The following is a 21167-nucleotide window of genomic DNA, read 5'->3' on the forward strand; positions in this document are numbered from 1 at the left end:
AGGCTTAACTGCCTACCTACCTAGTATGACCGGGCACAGTGCTGTCTGCTGTAAATAGAAAATGAGGTGCTACTGTTTTTTTCAGAGGCTTCACAGCATGATACTTTCTTTAAGGATTTGAAGCTAATTTTTTTTCCTGTAACTTTTTCTTGCTACAGAGAGTAAACACTGTATGTGATCTATTCTCAGCCAATGCCAGGAGTTAAGCATGCAGTTGTCTTCCAGTCACAACCAGGCCTAATCTGAAACTGCTCCCTCATTTCTAAAAGCATTCTGAACATTGATTTCTTTTGTTAATTATTTTACGGCTCTGGATTTACCTTAGAGATGATTAGAAATCTTTTGAAAGAGTTTATGTCCCCGTTTAATGTGGGCCACCTGATGTTTTCCACATTGAGAGTTGTGCCAGTTGATTTGTCCCTGTCCCCACCCCCATCACAAGTACAAGCACCACACACAATAGCTTGAAATAAAGTAAACAGACTTCTAAGCTTCATCCATTTAGTCGTTATTTACTGCCCATTATGTGCAGGACACTGTGATAATAATGATGAGACAGTGTCCACAGAATATGTCTTGCTGAAGAACCAGGACCGCCCAAGGCTGTGTGTATTGAGTCTGGAGGAGTGGCCCAGCATCTCTGTTGCATACCTGCCTGGGGCCTGGTTAGAGGTCAGTCAAGTGTTCAGATGATCCCTAGCACACGCCAGAGTTTAGACTTATAAATGTGCCACCCCTGAGATCACTTTCCAAAGATGACAATGATTGGGCAGTTAATATGTTAAGAATATGGTTTTTTTTTGTTTTGCTTTGTTTTTATTGAAATATAACTTGCATATAACATTATTTTAGTTTCAGGTGCACAACATAATGATTGGATATTTGTATGTATCATGAAGGGAATATGTTTTAACTGACACCTGGACCAAGCCCCCTGCTCCTTTCCCATTGCTTTGAACTTTGGGGCTGACGTGGGTGGGTAGTGAGGACTGCTAACATTCTTTCGTTATTTTCTTCTTCTCTCCAAATAGCGCAAAGAAAAATAGCTGGAACCTTCATCCACACTTTCAAAAGATAGCCAGGACCAGACCCTACATCTAACTGTTTCCAGAAGGCAGGGAGGGCAGTTGGTGGTTTCCTTTCTCTGAGGATAGCGATTGAGTATTGAGAATGTGAACTTAAAGAGAGCAGAGATCTTTTTCAGAATGTTTTAACTGATCCATAAAGGTCTCTCTGATCATAACAGTGCTAGAATACAGCTTGGGTATTTGAAGACCAGGTAGAATATAATTTTTTTTTTCATTTATGGTTTTTCTAAAACTGCTGAATATGGACAGAAATACCCCTAAGTTCTACTAGCTACCCAAGGAATATTGGTGTCCTGAAAACGTAGAACCCAGTATGGAAAATAGAAGTTACGGCATTTGTAGGGTTTTAGAGCTGAAAGAGGTTTCAAAAAGAAAAGGGGAAAAAAAAGAAAGAAACCCAAAGTTACGTGGTGTTTTCTATGTGTTTTATGTTACTGATTGCTTTTGAATTAACCTCTTTTCCCTTCCCGTCTGTTTCCTGCAGTGAACACCTACCTCTTCATGATGCAGGCTCAAGGCATTCTCATCCGGGACAACATGAGAACGATCGGCGCTCAGGTTTACGAGCAGGTGGTTCGGAGCGCTTACGCCAAGAGGAACAGCAGCGTGAATGACTCAGGTATATTTTTAGTAAAGAGGTGGTCTGCTCAGAGGGCCTCCTCCCAGGAGTTCAGCTAAGCGGTAATGATGGACCCAGGAGTGAACATTTCTGCCTCGATCTTTGGAACTTTTACCTGTAACTTTTATTATCTTATAAGCACTAAGTATATAAAGAGGGAAAAAGAACACCGAGGTTAGATGGCTTGCCTAACATTATATTGTAAGAACTTGTTCCTGAATCGTGGTTTTGACTTTAACTACTTTTACAAAAGACTGTACATAGCAAGTTCTTCACCTTTGAGAGGAGGCTGTCTTTTTTATGTCTCTCTTTTTAACTCTTCCAAAAATTGAACAGAGGCAGTATTTCCAGATGGTTAAATGGGTCTGTCGTGAGGCCTCTCCAGTCTCCAGCCAGGGATGGTTTTTATTTAGAAAATAGATTCTGAGATTTCATTTTGCTTCGCATTCATGATTTGCCACTTATTTCTTTAACTGAGGACTAATGTGCTTTCCCCGTGGCTTCTTACTGATTTCACTCAAGCCTAGTATTATAAAATATGTATATTTTTAAAAATATTCTTTCCTCCAAATCAATCCTTTTTTCTTCTCTAGTAAGTTCTAAGATTGTCCAGAGCTCACCATAGAATGTGAAATTGCTTTGCAACCGTTGCAGGTGAGAATTATTCTGGGGTTTTGGGATCTCAAGAGAAAACATTGCCTCTGAAAGGGAAGTTAAATCCTGAGAAGAACTGACCACGTCCTAATTTATCAGTCTGTCCTGCTGGCCAGTTTAGCAGCAACCGAGCGCTACAGTTAGCAAACCCATAAGCTTCGGTACTTCCTTTCTTCTTGTTCACAAAGAGCCAACGATCAACTTTTCAGAGCTTTTCAGTCAAATTGTGGCCTCACGGGACAAACTGCCTGAGCTCTGTTCCGTACCTGGAAGAGGAGTCCCTGCAGCTCCTGAAGTCAAGGGAGGAGGCCAAGCACATTTTTGTTTCCTAATTCATCCTGTGTGGTGTTCGGTTTTAACCGATGATCCCACACACATTGTCTCACTTGACTCGGATATGGCTCCATCGGGTAGGCAGGATTTTGTTACTTCCATTTTTCACGTGTACAAGTAATCTTGGGGGTGTTGGAGTGGCTTGGTCATGTGACTTTCCCTAAACCCTGCCCGAACCTGCTTCTAGTTGGGTGATAAAACTCGGGAGTCCTTTGACTGCCATTCAGAGCTCTTTTCCCTGTATCACTCCAGATAAAGGAGCATGTGTGGTGTCATGACCTTTACCCAGTCCAAGTGTTCATGCCTCTCCAAGGTTAGAGGATGCTGGGGCTTCTCTCTGGGCCACTGGTGAGGTAGTCTGTTTTCTCGCAAAGTTAGAGGGTGCGCAGCAGGTCTCCATCCCTGCACCACTGCTGGTCTTGCAACACAGGTCACGCTAATTCCCTGAGGGGTTGTTTTCCCTGGAAGTTGAGCAGAGAGTGAGTTGCACCCTTGCAAGGCCTATCCAGGGACCCATTGTTACTTGAATTTGCATGTGTTTATCCTCAAATTATCATACACTAAAATAATTCTTCCCAGCATCCCTCTGGTTGGACTAGTTAATCATCCATTTTGTGTTTAATGTGTCTCTTTTCCTCATAAATTGGAAGTCCTTGCTGTCGGGGCCTGCTTGTGATGGGGTAGATGATTTTTTTTTTTTTTTAACTTGGAATCTTTATTCTTGATGATTTTGTAATAGGCTTACCCTTAGTTTGGTTAAGCAAACTCTAATTTGGCTATGAGAACTCTTTCAAATTTGCTAAAGGAACTATGATGATAAAATTATACAGCAAGTTGGGAAAAATACCCATGAAATAACACAGCTTTTTATAAAATTGTCAGGTTTCAGTTCCAGTAACCCATAAGACAGGGCCTAAAGCCTATTCACAGTCACATCATTCCAGAATGAGGAGCTATCGCCAGAAAGTTTTTATGGGGTGGGAAAAGGAATAAAAGGTGGTCAGTGCTGATAAATACAGGTTTAATGATACAGTGCTCTTCACAGACAGCTACAGAGGCTATAAACTCTTATCCAGAAACTTACAACCATACAACACAGACCACTTAGCCAGATCTAAAATAAACTGGCTTCTTGTAACTACCCTGTAAACACTTCAGCCCTTCTTCCATCCAAAAATGACCCTAATCTCACATGAAAATGGTTATATTGTAGGGGAATCAGAAACCCAGCTTTGTGGCCCAAAGTAAAAACCAAAGGAAAAATAGCAGTTCAGTGGTTAGCTGGTGAAAGCGGGAGATCTGGTGCCCTTCACCACGCTGCCTTGCTCTTCTTACTCTTGCTCTTTTTGTCCCGCTTCTCCAGCCCATCCATAGTAGCTCTCAGTAGGTTTGAATAAGCCGTCTGAAACTTAATCACTTCCTCGGAGCTCACCACAGTGCTGATCTTCCTTTTCCCATCAGTAGCTCTTAACAGACACTTGTCGTCTGAGGGCTCAAATCCCTCCACAGAACCCTTCCTTGGAATGGGTTTATTAGTTCTACCATCATCTGCTCGCTCTCCAGCGGCACCATCCTGGCGCTGCTGGCTCCGCTCCGTCGGCATAAACGCCCTGGGGTAGATGATTTACTTGCATTATCTCATAGGCTCCTCACAAGAACTCAGTAAGATAACGACTGTGTCCCCCTTTCAGGGATGAAGGGGTCGGAGTTATAGGACTCTCTGCAGCAGTGGGGTTGGGATTTGCTGACCTCTGAACCCCAGCAGCGCTCCTCATTTCCTGTGTTGCCTTTGTACTACCCCTGGTACCTGGTACACTGCCTAGCACATAGGAGGCATAGAGTAAATGATTTTTGAGCGTGTGAGTGGATAGATTTAACAAGAAAACACATTTTAAGCGTTGTAACCTAGTTCTGAGATTACCATCTTGATTGGCTTCTATGTTATTGGCACATCCTTGGTGAGTAAGTGTTGAAGAGGAAACATCATTTCATTGGAAGTTATCCAGTAAAAACCAACTATTTTTATTCATTTCAAAGTAATTTTCTGCCTAGCACAGTCAGAAAGAGCATTTGGGGCCTAAAGCTGCTGAGACAGCCAGATGACCACCACCGCTGACCTGGCCACTCCCGCCAGGAGCGCCGTGGGTTGGGTAAGAGTAGGCTGGACTGAGGTAGTTCATGAACTGTGTTGCCCCGCTCTGGAAAAAAAGTGCTGTGGCACACGCCCATGTTCAAAGGCCTTCAGGAGGCCAAGGGTGGCTAAAAAGCTAGTGTGTCGTTTGAGTAATGCTAGCTTTCTTTATGCTTGAAAGCTCAAATGGCTGCTGCCTAAAAAGAAAGTACTTGGAGGGATCAGGACTGGGACCTGGAACTAAGCCTGAGATAATGACCTGGAGAAGCTTCTTGTCACTGAAAGCCGCTGGTATGCGAGATTGTGAGTCCTGTAAAATTTACTCAGAGCACTGGGGGGAGACGCTCAAGACAATGTTGGCATCAGGAGAGAATTCTCGGGTTCATCCAGCCCAGCCACTTAGTTGTGTATTTGAGGTGAGTGGTTGGGTGGCCTGGCGTTTCTCATTCTTAAGTACGAATTTCCAGGTGTCATTCTACGCAGTCACTTTTACCCAGAGGGAGATTTCTTCCCTGTGTATTCACGTGCACATGCACACCAACCTCCCCGCGCTGATGGCCTCAGTCCCCTTCTGGTCACATACTCAGAAAAGTATTCTGTTGCCCACATCCTTCAAAACAGGTCTGTTGTCGTAGACAAATAAAATGAACAGAGTCACTGCCAGTACATTTCGTACTTTATTCAGTGAGGTCGATATTCTTAGGCTCTTTCTCTCTGGTTTTTGGCTGCTCAGTCCATAGTTGTCTTTACGTCTCCTCTCCCAGCAGGTAGTCAGCCTTAAGCGTGCTAACTCTCGAAGAATGCAAATTCTTTAATTTTACAAATGCTTGTCCTGATGACGTCTTTCTGATATGTATATATTTCCACTTTTTTTCAGTCAGAGAGGCAAGGGTTTGGCCTTTTCTCAAATGGGAGGAGAAAGTAGTGATTCTTCTTGGCATCTGTTAGTCAGCGCTTTTCAGTCCCCGCTCAGCTGGATTTGGTAATTTGAGGGAGAAAGCAGAATTTTACCACCGCCGTGTACTGGGGTAGCCATGTCAACCTGGAGGCACACTGGACTCCCCTGGGCAAATTTACAAGATGCTGATGCCTGCCCCCACCCCTGACCCCCAGAGGGTCTTATTTAATTAGTCTGGGGTATAGCCTGGGCATAAGGGTTTTTAAAAAGCTTCTTAGATGATTCTAATATGCAGCCAAGGCTGCTGAACCACTGATGCAAAGCAAAGTTGACCGAGCAGGCCATTTGAATCTGCAGGTAGGAAGGATGTCTCTTGTGGTTCCATGTTATAAATGTAAAGGCAGCTGCCTTCTTTGCCGTCTACCTCCCTCGCTGGAAGAACATGTCCTGATTCGAAATGGATTAGATTTAAATTAAAAAGTAAAACCGTGACCATAGAAATTCAGCAGGCTGGCTTTTTCTCTCAGCAGTTCCCTCATGCAGTAGGGTCGTGCTTTAGAAGACGAAGAAATGGGTGTTTGGAACCCCTGAGGAGAGTATGCAGTATAGTCCTCCCATTTCTAGGCGGCTGGAGGACAGCTAGGACTCCACAATAACCAGGCACAGTTTTACCAGGTCGTGAGCAATTAATTTCCTCTGCCTCTTCCAGTTTAAAAGGCTTCTACTACTAGTGGAAAGGTAGATTTTGTTTAAATTTTTATGTAAAGAATTTAAAATTAGAAATGAGGAAATTAGTGTTTTTGGGGTGTGGGTGTTCTCCACGGTGTAGGGCAAGGTTATGGAGGACTTTCACTTAGGAGTTGTGTATTTCAGGTTTTCTTTTTTAAAAATGACATTATTAATTTAGTAACCAGAAGAAAAGAATAAGTGGTGTTTTGTTTCATGCTAGCTGCTAATGAAACAGGAGGGAAGGGGGCAGGGCACAACCTTTAAAAGAATGACATAGCCCTTGGGACACGACATAAACTGGTTAGAACCAACTAGGTCCAAGGTGGCGGGATTCGACTTCCAGTAGACCTTGAGCCTCATTATATACTCTCCGTAATACATTAGCTAAATGACACACCCACAGGCGCGTGACAGTTCCGAGGCTGACCGTAAAATGTCAAAAAGTAGGCGGTGGCCCAATTCCTGGAAATCTCTGCCCCTTCCGCCAAAAAGTTGGAATTATCCTCCCATTAGTTAGCCTATGAAGTTACCCAGCTCAGAAAGACTAACAACCCCATATTTCGAGGCCTCGCACCTTCTGAGATGGTCCACACTCTGTCTGTGGTGTGTGTTTCTTCCAAGGCCATTCTCGCCTTTTGCGATGGACTGCATTCTGCCTATGGAATGTGTATCTCTAAACAAATCCACTTCTTACCTATCACTTTGTCTGTCACTGAATTTGAATTTCTGTGCTGAGACATAACCTGAGCTTCAGTAAGTCCTGAGACGAGGTGTGTGATCTCAGTTAAAAGACAGTAGGTTCATGGGACTTCCTGGCGGTCCAGTGGTTAAGACTCTGCACTTCCAATGCAGGGGGTGCGGGTTCGATCCCTGGTCAGGGAACTAAGATCCCACATGCTATGGGCATGGCCAAAAAAAAAAAAAAAAAGACAGTGGGTTCAAGTCCCAATCTGGGTTGTACAGTTTCACTACCAGGCCTATTATATACATCAGTGTTGGAAGGAAGTAGAAAGGAATTTATCTGTGTCCTCAAACAGACCCCCAAAGTGGATCATTAAGGTTAGACCGTGTCTTGTCTCCTCTCCCACATGTTTTTTTAACTTCTTGTTCCCTACTTAGGTTGTAGTTCTAAGGCTTGGTTCTGTCTTTGCCCAGAATTATTATTCTGTTTTTGTTGATTTGCTTATGAAAATGCCTATTGTAATACTTCTGGGAATCTCTTTGCCAGATTACTATGATGCCGTTTCTTTTTTTTTTTTTTTCCTTAAAAAGTATTTATTTATTTATTTATTTTCACACACACACACACACACACACACACACACTGTATTTTATTTTTACAAGACATAAATAAACTGACACCAAGCGTTGTAAATGGATGACCAAAGCAAAAGCAACAATGATTGCAATTACCAAACACGAAACACACTCATACTATGTCATAATATTGACATTCAGTCCAGTAATCCTCCACTGTAACAGCTCCTTTACTTTGCAGTGAAAATTGATTTGTATATTTTACATGGGACTGAGTGAACTGATGAGGATGATTATAATTTTTGTGATGCCGTTTCTAACCAATTTCTCCCTCCACACATGCGCACATCACAGACCTACACGTTTTCCAGAACACGTGAAAACTGCTAATTTATTTTCTTAAAAAGAATCATTTTATGTACAAAAAAATGTGTGTGTATATATATATGTATATAATTAAGCAAAATGAGAATCACCCAGAGTAATGATTAGCATTGGAGGTTCTTGACGTAGCTTTTTGAAGTGTTAATACCTTCAGAAAGGGCTCGATTTAGGATGGATTTGCATGTGTGAACTGAGGACTTTGGGCTAATTTCTGTGTAAATGTAATTTTACCTTTAGTGTTCATGCTGACTTGGTTTATGTCTTTATATAAATGCAAGCTTATTGTTTTTCAGGAAAGCTGCAACTAAAAAGGACAGAAAGCATTCTGTTCCTTTCCTCCCCTGTTAAGAGACTTAAATATTATTGTATTCATGAGATGATATGAAACCTATTATATATATATGAATCCTTGTATTCAGCCATATTTATAATAAATACTCATAATATAAAAAAAAAGAGACTTCAAATTCTCTTCAAGTTGCCTCTCATTGAGTTTCGTCCTCTGAGTACTTGTAGAATAGGCAGCCATGTGTCTGTATAAAAGGATTCACTGTATTAGCCATTTGATTCTTGGAAGCCCTTTCATAGTGCTTTTTAAAAAATATCCTTGTTGAAGATTCTAGAATTCCAGGGTGCAAAGTGAATGTGAATAGGAAGTTTTAATTTTCATAGAATCAGCATGAATCCAAAAGGACTGGTGAAAGAGATTTTCATACTCTGAAAAAATAGTGCAGTGTAATGGAAAGATCACTAACCCAGAGTTTAGTCGGGTCTCTGTTATGCACTAGCCAGGTCTCCTTGTACGAGTTGCGTATACGGTGCCTCACTCTCTTTATCTGTCAAAAGATAAAGAGGTTGGAGGACCCCCTTCATACCTCCCCCTAAGAAAAAGGCCTCTGCTTTACTCTTTAACACGTCACTAAAATGACAGTAGATAAGGGTGTGTGTGTGTGTGTGTGTGTGTGTGTGTGTGTGTGTGTGTGTTTTTAATGGCGTAAACCCCTGAAAATGAGAACAAGAAAGGAGGCCACAGCAAAAAATTTTGGAAGTTGGAAAGCAGATGGACCAGTGATAAAGGACTTAATGGACCCAAGAAAACCGACTGCTAATGTGGCAGCAAGGAAAGCCAACAACCACTGCAGTTTATACCCCAGAATCCCTCAGAAGCTCAAGAATCAGCAACATCAAGTACTTTTGGAGATAAGGATAAAGGTGGCAACTAAGATAAAGGTTGGTTGAAAGCTGTTTAAAAAGCAGTCAGATACCCAGATTCCTTCCCCCATCCTGGCAAAGTACTAGAGACTTGATAACCTCCAGAGATGGTAAAATAGAGGGTACCTCAACTGGGGGGACCTGGCTTGGTTTAGGGTGCCCTAGCCTTTTCCTCTTCCTCAGTTTTAGGGTGCTTGCAGCAAAGACCATATGATTCTGGCAGGAGATTAGAATAGACTTCTCTGGGGAACCTGACTGGACCAAGAGGAAAGACCCAAAGATATTGACACTGGAGGTTTCCAAACCAAACTTTTGGCCAGAACACCCTCCAGTGAAGAACCTCAGTCCAGACCCTTCAGTCAGCTTTCGTTCCCCACTCTTAAATATTAGCAGATGGCCAAGCATCACTGTGCTAGAGATCAAAACAAATACGAAGCAGCAAATTGGAAGAAACAGAACATGCTGGGAGGAGAAAACTTAACTATCACATATGTTCTCAAGGGTCAGAGGAAAAGGATTGCAAACATGGAACAAGATATTGAAAAAAAAAATGAACATTCAGAAAATTAAAGGGACACTTTGAAATAAAAACTATAACAGCAGAAAATGATAATTAAAAGAAGGACTGGGTAAAATTGAGGAAATCTCTCAAGGTAGAGCAGAAAAATAGCAAGATGGAAAGTCAGTTAGAAAAGATGAGAAAATTATAGGGCCAAGAAGTCCAACATCTGAGTCCTATTTTCTGTTCTCCAGAAAGATAGCACAGAATACAGAAGGGAGGAAATCATCACCACAATAATACCTCCTCCCCACCCCAAAATTTTAGAACAGGACATGAATTTCCAAACTTTAAAAGCCCACCAAAAGGTCAACACGGTGGGCCAGGCACACCAATATGAAATTTCCTGAACAAAGAGAAAGTTCTTTACACTTCCAGAAAGAAATTACTTCACCTTTCACAAAGATAAGGAATGGGAATGGCTTCGGACTTAACAGGCACAGGGGAATCTAGAAGGCAGTGGGATAGCACCTTTACAATTATTTCCAGCCTTGAATTCTATAAAACCAACCAACCGTGTATCAAATGAGGAAGAAAGAAAATAATCAGCTCTACAGGGTTTCAAAATCACTGCCCTTTCCCTCTTCTTAGGAAGCCACTGGAAGAATGTGCTCTACCAAGTGAGAACAAGGGAGAAGCTGAACTTAGGAAAACTGAGGTTCGATACTATAGGAAGATGAAGGGACTTCCCAGGACACTGAGGAAGGGAGATCCCAGAGTAGCATGTGCACATCAGGCTCACAGGAAAGCCTGTCCAAACTGGAGTGGATCGGGAGGTGCTGGACCTTCTTAAGGAAGAGGAAATTGAGGGAAGACCTGATGCCTGTGTCTTCAGGGGAAATGAAGTGGTAAAGGGCACGATGTCAAGTTGTCATCATTTCACATAAAACTAAGCAAACAGGAAAAAACAAGACAGTCGCTCCAGGAAAAAAAAATTATGCAGGAAAGGAAAAGTAATCATAACTTTCCACATTTCTCAGCTACAATGAGTATTTATCGAATCGTCATAATATAAATACTGAAGGTTGTCCTAACCACAATTATCATATTTGACTGTAGGGAGACTGGAGGATGGAAAGCGTATGTGTGTGGTGGGGGCAGGGGAGGGAGGGAGCGCAGTCTTCAGCCCCCGCAGTGAGAAGTCAACAGATGGATCTAAAACCGAAGCATCGAGATTGGGTGTGCAGGCTGATGGAGATAAATACTGAGGTAGTCGGCGGCGAGGAAGTGAGAGCGGTGCCTTTAGGAGAAAGACATGGGAGGGGGCCCTGTGTTTTTTTTAAATTACGTTGTAAGGTTATTTGACTGTGAACTGCCTGCATATAAAGCTATAACAACAGTAAGAATAGAAACACTGGTGAACTAGTATCATCTGGTTAACATTTTTATTGACGGGTTCAGATTTTCGCTGAAGAGCTAGACCAGTGGCCTGCCTCCCCAAAAGATGATATCTAAGAAAAATACTCCTTTGGTAGGCATCGAAGAGTTGCAGGAGTGATGGCATGTACCAGTCTGAGTTGCCTTTTTTTCTTACCTCTCTAGATTATCCTCTTGACTTGAACCACAGCGAAACCTTCCTACAAACCACAACTTTTCTTCCTGAAGACTTCACCTACTTTGCAAACCATACCTGCCCCGAAAGGCTCCCTTCCATGAGTGAGTAGAGCTCTTCCTTATCTTCCTCTGCTTTTAAAACTGTTGCCTTCTTATTTGAGTAAACTAAAAGGGAGAGTGTTCTTGAGCTCTCAATATGTCTACTTATACAAAGATTGTAAACGCCTCCCGGCCGTTGGAAACAGGGATTATGAAAGTTACTTGTGCCCTGGCTCCTCTTCAGCACTTCTGTAGGGTGGCCTGTGTTCCTGGTGCCGTTTTCTACCACATTTTTCACTCTTTGCTTTACACATGCCCCCTCCTCTGTAACTCGGGGTCTGTTAAGATGTCCTAGAGAAAGTGTAGGCAACCAGCTTTGTCTTTTAGTATAAATCACACTGATTATATGACTTGTTCGCTATGAGGGAAGTTATTTTCTTAACAAAGTGCTAGTGTAGAAAATTCTTGGATCTTTTCTTTCTCTTCCTTTTTCTTCTTCCCCTCCCCTTCCTCTTCCCCTTTCCTTTCCTTTCCTTTCCTTCTTAGAATCTCATGTATAATCTGAAGCAATGACAATGTACTGTTACACCTTTTCTGTACTTTGGGGCTTCTTGGACAGTCCTCTTCTTGACTTGAGTCCGAGATGATGAGAGTTCTGAGTTTGGATGTGACCAGTCGGGGTCACTGATCAATGAATTGGGACAGTGTGTCTATACGTGCCTCAGGAGCACACAGCGACAGTGCCAAGCTCAGCTACTTTTCTCCTTCCATTTTGAGAAGTTCAGCTGCTGTACACCCTTGGCAGAAGCAGAACTCAAAGGCTCAATTTCTTGATTTGCTGCTTTACCCAGTAATAGTAATAGTGATTTGCTGAAATGCAATGAGTTGGAAAGCAGAGGAAGGGACCCCCATCCCTGTTAAAAACACAACCCACTGAAAAAGCACTGAACTGCTCCAGAGATTACAACCCTGAACATAAGAATAAGACTACCATTTTCTGGCCTCTTAATTATTATTTTTTTCCCTCCTCTGTTCAGAGGGCCCCATAGCCATAAACATGAGTGAAATTGGAATGGATGCCATCCATGAACTCTTCTCTAAAGACCCAACCATCAAGCTCGGAGGCCACTGGAAGCCATCGGATTGCATTCCTCGATGGAAGGTAGGGGGTGAGGTCAGACCCCAAGTGCTGGAAAGCCTACCTGCCATCATCTGAATCACCATGGGTTTCACTCTGACCTTTTGTAATTTGCACCCTACTTACTACTTAATGCAAAGTATTTGCATTTGATGGGAACATACTGGAGGAATGGATTTCCCTGAGGACTCTTCTGTAGCCACAGAAATTCACATTGTTCTGATGACTGAGCCAGGACCCTTTTTCTTCCTTACAGGAATATTGGCTAAGCAGGGGGTGGGGGGTGGTAGGTCTCTTGTGACACATTTGCAGAAGCCATCTTCACAAATTCAGTGCTTCATGCCTCATTTGGCATTGTTGCCATGAGTCTAGCGGAATAAAAAGTGGAGTTATCTAGCCTGACACTGAGAATTGTTTAGTTTTTTTCTGCGTGACTCTAATCAGGAGACATCGGTAGTGTGGATCAAGCTTATGACACTGGCTTAAGTCCATTCTTTCAACAAGTATTTAGTAAAGTGCCTGTTGTGTGCCAGCCCTGTGAGATGCTGTGGTGCAGCAGTGATCCAAGCATGTCTGGAACAGATCAGTGTTTCCAGCCCATCACTGGGTTATAAAATCAATTTAATGACCAGCATTTTTAAAAAAATGTATATATATATATATAAAAGTGCATTGCATGTTTTAAGGGGAAGTACTATTTTGTGAAGCGTGTTTTAGTTGTATGTTTCTATATTTGTGTACTGGGTCACAGTGAATATGAATGTATGTCTTTCTCTGGGTTGTGGTCTCGAATTCATTTGCAGGCCCACTATGTACATGGTATGGCACATGTAAGAACGAGGTCCACTTACTTCCAAGGGTCGACTTGCCACCACAGGTCTTCATTTAGAGAAGCTGAGGATAAGACAGCTCCCAGAACTCCCCAAGAGCTGGTCCCCGATTCTGCAGAAGTGCCCTGCTGCAAAGCAACAGATGAGGGGACTAACAGGGCGGCCTCTTTTGCTGTGACCCATTGCAGGTGGCAATCCTTATCCCCTTCCGGAACCGCCATGAGCACCTCCCGGTCCTGCTCCGACACCTGATTCCCATGCTCCAGCGCCAGCGCCTACAGTTTGCATTTTATGTGGTGGAGCAAGTAAGTGGTCCTTTCTTCTCTCTTCTTTCTCTTCTGAGACAGCAGTTTAGAGAGATTCAAGCTAATGCATCCTTGGTGTAAAGATCCAGTAAAACTGAAAGCTCACGACTGAGTCACCCTGTGGCAGGAAGGGGAGCAGAGAGCAGTCCTGCTCCTGGTTTGAGATGTTGCTCAATATCAGCAGATTTGAGTGCAACGTGGAACTTTGTTTACCCTTGAACAAAGGCCTCTTGTGGGCTGGTTTTGCTAGAGCTGCTTTAAGTGTTGTCTTTAGGCTCCAGACCCAGGAAATTCCCCTTAAGATAAGGAGCCACAGGTCGAAATGGCAGTGTTGTTCTTCCTTCCGTATATGGGGCTGGGTACCCTTCTAAATGCTGTTACATGGCTGACTGTCTGCCTTTACAACAGCCTTGGGAGAGAGGAGCTTGGGTTTATCTTTATCACCCCTTTTTATTTCCGAGGAAGTCAAGGCCAGAGGTCAAGGGATTGTGAGTCACTGATGAGCTGGGCAGGACCCACCTCCCTTCTGGCCCAGTGATCTCTCAATAAGCTCTCCTTTAGGCAGGGCTGAGGCAGCAAAGATTGTGCTTCAAGAGTCCTTTTAAAAATAAAGGTCTGCTTCTTTTAGGTTGGCACCCAGCCCTTTAATCGAGCCATGCTTTTTAATGTGGGTTTTCAAGAAGCAATGAAGGACTTGGACTGGGACTGTCTTATTTTTCATGATGTGGATCATATACCAGAAAGCAATCGTAACTATTATGGATGTGGACAGATGCCAAGGCACTTTGCAACTAAACTGGATAAGTATATGTATCTGTGAGTATCATTTCCTCTTAATTAAAGAGGTTAAATCTAAAAGGATGGTGAGAGATGCAAAGATGGCAAAATCCAATTAGCTCCAACCTGAATGGCAATCAACTGATGAATGGATAAACAAAATGTAGTATATCCATCCATACAGTGGAATGCTATTTGGCAATAAGAAGGAATGAAGTACTGATATATGTGACAACATGATGAACCTAGAAAACATTATGCTCAGTGACAGAAGCTAACTACAAAAGACCACGTATTATATGATTCCATTTATATGAAATGTCCAGAATAGGCAAATCTGTAGAGACAGAAAGAAGAATAGTGGTTGCATAGAGTTGAGGGGAATAGGGGGAAATGAGTGACTGTTGATGGTGGGTACAAGGCTTCTTTCAGGGGGGTGATGAAATTAATTAAAATAGATGGTGGCCATGGTTGCACAACTCCATGAATATAGTAAAAACCATTGAATTATACACTTTTAATGGGTGAATTATATGGTATGTCAATTCTGCATCAATAAAACTGTTATTAAAAAAATCAATTAGAAAAAAGTTCAATTAGCTACTCAGATTGATGCGTCTCATCCTGAGGAAACAGTTTCAGGTGGTTCAGGGCAGTAGCACAGAGTATTGTTTTACTTGAGACTTAGTTCTCCAGTGAGATGGCCTGTTCTAGGGAAAAAAAATCACCCTTTAATGCACAGATGATTGATACCATACATCTCCTTTTAGGCTTCCTTATACCGAGTTCTTTGGCGGGGTGAGCGGCTTAACAGTGGAACAGTTTCGGAAAATCAATGGCTTTCCTAATGCTTTCTGGGGTTGGGGTGGAGAAGATGACGACCTGTGGAACAGGTACTACCCTTCTTCTAATGTCTTCTAGAAATGCTACCTTAGACTCTCCAGACCATCACTGTCTAATAGGAATTTGATGTATTAAGCCATGTATGTAATTTTCAATGTTCTAGTAGCTACATTTAAAAAGGTTAAAAAAGAAAAAGGTGAAATTAATTTATTATATTAATAAAAATATTTTGACAATTATATTTATCACAGTATATCCAAAATAATACCATTTCAACATGTAATCAATATAAACTATTAATGAGATATTTTACATTCATTTTTTTCTGACTAAATCATAGAAATCTGGTATGTACTTTACACTCATAGCACATTTTACTGAAACCTCCCCAAACCAGAGGTCAAATGTTAGTTATGTGTACACAGATTTATCCATGCCGTCAGATCAGGCTTGTATTATGTAAGTTTGTATGAACAATCCTGTGTGTGAGTAGTGTAAAATAGTATTTTTACAGAGTAAGTAAATAGTAACCTAATAAGGAACAAATAACCAAAAGAATTTCTACCTTGTATCCACTTTCTATCTCAGCTTTAAAAAAAGAAAGGGTGTGTTGGTTGTTAATACAAAATAATATTTGCTGGTAAAAATTCAGATGATACAGACGTGTCTAAGCCAGGGAGTATAAGTCTTAATCCCCATTGTTATCCTGTTTCCTTCCCAGGAAGTAGCCATTTGAACAAGCTGTTTCTTTCTATAGACTTCTTTCTATTCATACATAAACAACCCAGACACATCCCTTCTCCCCTTCCAACCATGTTAGAGAGCCACTTTATTATTTTTAACAATTGCATGGTATTTCTTTATGTAGACAGACAACAATTTATTTTAATTCTCTCCTGTTGATGAACAATGTTTAATTTTGAACATGTTTTGTTCACATGTGTGAATATCTTTAGATTAAATTCCTAGTTGCAGAACTGCAGAGTCAAGAAGTAAATGCACTTTTTTTTTTTATTTAAAAATTTTTTTTATTAATTAATTTATTTTTGGCTGCATTGGGTCTTTGTTGCTGTGCGTGGGCTTTCTCTAGTTGCAGCGAGCAGGAACTACTCTTTGATGCGGTGCGAGGACTTCGCACTGCCGTGGCTTCTCTTGTTGCGGAGCACGGGCTCTAGGCACACGGGCTTCAGTAGTTGTGGCATGCGGGCTCAGTACTTGTGGCTTGCGGGCTATAGAGCGCAGGCTCAGTAGCTGTGGCACACGGGCTTAGTTGCTCCGCGGCATGGGGGATCTTCCTGGACTAGGGCTCGAACCTATGTCCCCTGCATTGGCAGGCAGATTCTTAACCACTGCGCCACCAGGGAAGTCCCAAGAAGTAAATGCACTTTTAAATTTAACTATCTTTGATAGTTATTGTCACATTTTCCTCCAGAAAAGATTGCAAAAATATTCTGACCAACAGCGCATTAGCGTACAAATTTTCTTACACCACCAGCAACATTGGATGTGAACAACCTTTTAAATGTGTGCCGTGTTTCGGCTCTAGTAGCTCCATGTGGCTTGTGGCTGCTGTTAGGCAAAGCAGCTCCAGGCAGTTCTTTCTCAGCCTGTTAGGTAGAAGTGGCATCTCATCCTTTTAACTTGGGTTTCTTAGGAACCTAGTGAGGATGAACAGCTTTTCCAGACATTTAACTGGTTTGACTGGTTTTTGAATCCAGTTGAGCTCCCCCAGGATATCTGTCATAACTCTCATCTTGCTCTTTCCTCAGCTCAGCAAGGAGCCCCTCAGTGCAGGAACCTACAGCTGGTTTTACCCAGCGCCCCGCACAATTCCAAACACACAGTAGGCATTTCATACATATTTATCAAATGAGAGTGAGAACACATCTTCACACAGTCGGCCCTCCGTACCCATGGGTTCTGAAGTTGAGGATTCAACCAACTGCGGAATGAAAATATTAAAAAAAAAAATTCCAGGAAGTTCCAAAACGCAATACTTGGATTTGCCACATGCTGGCACCTATTTACATAGCATTGTATTAGGTATTATAAGTAAGCTAGATTTGGTTTAAGGTATCCTGGAGGATGTGTGTGGATTATATGCAGATACTATGCCATTTTACATAAGGGACTCGAGCATCCACAGATTTTAATATCTGTGGGCCCGGTGCTGGAACCAGTCCCCCACCCAGAGACTGAGGGCTGACTATATATCAAAATGAGAGTAGAATTTGGAGTCGAGGAGGATGTTGAAATATGAAAATGATCATAAATATCGCATAGATATCCAGAGTCTACCCCATGTATTGAGTATTTCTTGGGGTCCTATCAAGTTTCCAGTAAACCCAGCCTGGGAAATCTTATATTTATCATATTAAGAATAAATATCCTCACCACAGGGTTTATTCCCACCAGTCAGACTGGAAAATTCTCATGAGTCAGAAGGGTTTGCCTCAGTAGTGGTGAAAACATTTGTCAAAACTTACCAGGCTGGACACTTCAAATATGTACAGTTCATCATATATGAATTATACCTCACTAAGGATCGATCCATCAATCGATTGATTGATTTAATTTTTTTCCCCTCTCCCCTCAAGGATTTATTCAATTCAACAAACATTTAAATTAACTAAAATGAGCCAATCACTGTGCTAAAAGTTGAGGGATGCATTGGTAAGCAAGGCAATCACGTGGAAGACACACATCAAACAGTTACAAAAATAATCTGTACTGAGGGTTGTGATGAGTGCTGTGAAGAAGTATAAGATTCCGTAACAGCAGATATCTGGGAGACCTCTTCTGATCTGTAGGCGGTGACCAGAGAAGAAAGGCTTTTCTGAGAAAGAGACAAAAAGAGTCTGCAGTCTGTCGCTAAAGCTTTTTTAGAAAGAACAGTAGTGGAGGAACAGATTTGTAAGGGAAGACAAGTTTTGTTTTTTTTTAATTGAAGTATAGTTGATTTACAATATTGTGTTAGTTTCAGGTGTACAGCATAGTGATTCAGGTTTTGTTTTTTGAGTTTTTTTGCAGATTTTATTTCATTATAAGTTATTATAGGCTACTGGGTCTAATTTTGTGTGCTATACAGTAAATCCTTGTTGCTTATCTATTTTATGTATAGTAGTTTGTATCTGTTAATCCCATACTCCTAAATTTCCCCCTCCCCCCCTCCCCTTTGGTAACCGTAAGTTTGTTTTCTATGTCTGTGAGTCTGTTTCTGTTTTGTATATAGATGCATTTGCATTCTTTTTTAGATTCCACTTAAAAGTGATATCATACAGTAAAAAAAAAAAAAAAAAAAAAAAAAAAAAAAAAAAAAAAAAGAATAAATATCCTGAACACCTCCTCTAAATTCTTCTTCCCTCATAGTGACTTTTCATAAATTGTGAAGTTTTACATCTATATCAGAGGACATCATATAAATTAGTTCACCTCCCTGGTGATGGGGGAGGTGGGCGGAGACATAAGGTCTCTCTAGGGGGAACACACTGTGGCTCTGACTTTGCTGACTTGCTCTGTAGTAGGTCATGGAAGGACAGGTGTGCCCACTGGGGAGAACATGTTTTTGATAGGAGCCAAACAAGCCGGCCCAGAGGGAGTATGGTTGTACCTGTCACTGAGACCCTGTGTCAAACCTCAAGAATTTTTAATTTCTTTTTGAATTTCCAATTTCTTTCCTTCTTCAAAACGTTTTTGTATTGTAGACTTCTTTTCTAAAACCGTGAACTTATCCAGAGGGGAAGCAATATGAATATTTAGATGCAGAAGTTCTGTTGTTCAACTTGGGGTTCTTCAGCCTCAGGAAAGGTTTGGTCACCTATGGGACTTGATCATTTTACCCAAAAGCCCATCCTCTTTGTCTTGGACAGAGTACAGAATGCAGGCTATTCTGTGAGTCGGCCGGAAGGTGACACAGGGAAGTACAAGTCCATTCCTCATCACCACCGAGGAGAAGTCCAGTTTCTTGGAAGGTTGGTGCAGTTTATTTATTCCTTGTACAAATACCCTGTATACTTCGCATTTCCAGGTGTCCCCGAGCATTACAGCCCCTTGTCTTGCTCCCCACCCCCTCCAAGGTCTTGTTCGGACAGCTGTTTTAGAGTTCCTGTATATATTTTAATTTAAGTGTGAGGCAGGCGTTTGGGGGCAAAATCATACCATTGGTGAAAATTTTTGATAGTAAGATCTTTTAAGGAAATCACTCATTCTGTGTCTTAAGCTTTGTCGTCTCCTCTGTAGCCTTCAGGGAGATGGGGAAGAATCCACTCAGGTAAAGGTCTCTGTGTAACTCACAGTCACATGACAAAAAGTTTGGCACCCTCTCTGCAAGCTCTGGTTCTGGAAGGGTGTCCCTCAGCTTCTGTTTGTGTGGTTGCAGCTGCTTTATGACCCTCTGTACGTTCAATAAGGAAATTCCAGATCGGACTGAGCGGGGCATGTGGGCGGAGTGGCTCTTTCTGTCTTTTGCTAGTAGTGGGGAGCAGTATTCTCTAGACAGTCGATCTGGCTGCGTGAACTCTCTTTTCATGGGAGTAAGCAGGCACTGAATACAGACTGAACTTTCTCATCCCGTGTGTCTAACAGCTTACCTCCCACTTCCCCACTCTGTGGTCTTGGGCAAGCCATTTAATATTGAGAGCCTTGGTTGCCTCATCTGCGAAGGGGCCGGCACATTAAATGAAATAATGCTGTAAGTAAAACACCTCGCATGAAATAGGACGTGTTTCTAATTCTAATGACGACGTGTAGCCTGGAGGAGCTGAACGGCCAGTCACCCGCCATGTGGGCCAGGAGCATCGCTTTGGGTTGTGCCGCCACCTGTGGTCTGCCCTGCTCCGTCCGTGCCGTGAGGAGCTTGGACCCTCGCTCAGAGCCACCCCTCTGTTCTCTGCTTAACAGGTATGCATTGCTGAGGAAGTCCAAAGAACGGCAAGGGCTGGACGGCCTCAACAACTTGAACTACTTTGCAAACATCACATACGACGCCTTGTATAAAAACATTACCGTCAATTTGACACCCGAGCTGGCTCAGGTGACTGAGTACTGAGACGAGGGGAGAATATATGTTTGCTTCACCCACCGCCCCCAAGAAAGCAGCCTGACGACATGTCTCGGGGCTCCGCAGAGGAAGAAAACAGAAATCCAGTGTGGATCTGTGAGGGATCACAGGGTTCAAGGAAAAAATGTGAACAGAGCACACGCACATAACGCCTTCACCGTTTGGACCCACTGGCCTTGAGGGAGTCAGCCGGGAACTGACTTTCTCTTTTCACAAGACACGTCTGTCCTGCTGCTCTTCTCCCCCATCTTCTGCCCTGACGTCCCATCTCCTCCACAATCTCCAGAACCGGAACTGTGATCCGCCACCATCCCGCCACGAATGGCCTTGGGAGCTTCTTGGCCTTCAGAGGAAAGAGGCAGACCCACCACAGGGCAGCTGTGTTTTAGGAAGAGCAAAGGAAACTCCACACAACCATTCTTCTACGTCTCTGGTGTTCTCTTTGGTTTCATTAAAAAAAAAAAAAAAATTACCTGCTTTGGGTGGGGGTTGAGGGGGGAGGGGGGAGGGATTGGGGAAGATAAATAGACATATAACAATCACTTCTTGAAGAAGTATAATTGTAAATAAGCCATGTAAAATGCCTTTTTTAAATTTAATTTTCTAGCTGGCTCCAATTCAAACCGAGGGTTTATACATTAGATCCCGTATTTGTTTGGCAGATGCAGGAACTCAGCTAAAATGGAATAACATCATCTCCCAAATTGCTGTCACTCTGGAAGGGAGTGGTTATAGGGCATGTCACAAAAGAGCAAAAC

At 42.3% G+C, this 21167-nt stretch overlaps 1 protein-coding gene across 1 annotated transcript in view; it reads left to right on the forward strand.

The window, feature by feature from the left end:
- Positions 1–20886, forward strand: part of B4GALT5 (beta-1,4-galactosyltransferase 5) — a 79019-nt gene extending 58133 nt beyond the window's left edge. The window contains exons 2-9 of the mRNA XM_059896045.1: positions 1573–1707; positions 11407–11520; positions 12495–12619; positions 13614–13730; positions 14359–14546; positions 15278–15400; positions 19220–19321; positions 20250–20886. Of these exons, the coding sequence (XP_059752028.1) occupies positions 1573–1707; positions 11407–11520; positions 12495–12619; positions 13614–13730; positions 14359–14546; positions 15278–15400; positions 19220–19321; positions 20250–20397 (1052 nt within the window). The 3' untranslated portion in view covers positions 20398–20886. The remainder of the gene's footprint in view (positions 1–1572; positions 1708–11406; positions 11521–12494; positions 12620–13613; positions 13731–14358; positions 14547–15277; positions 15401–19219; positions 19322–20249) is intronic.
- The last annotated feature ends 281 nt before the right edge of the window (positions 20887–21167 follow it).

This window comes from Balaenoptera ricei, chromosome 15 (assembly GCF_028023285.1).
Source record: "Balaenoptera ricei isolate mBalRic1 chromosome 15, mBalRic1.hap2, whole genome shotgun sequence".
NCBI lineage: Eukaryota > Metazoa > Chordata > Mammalia > Artiodactyla > Balaenopteridae > Balaenoptera > Balaenoptera ricei.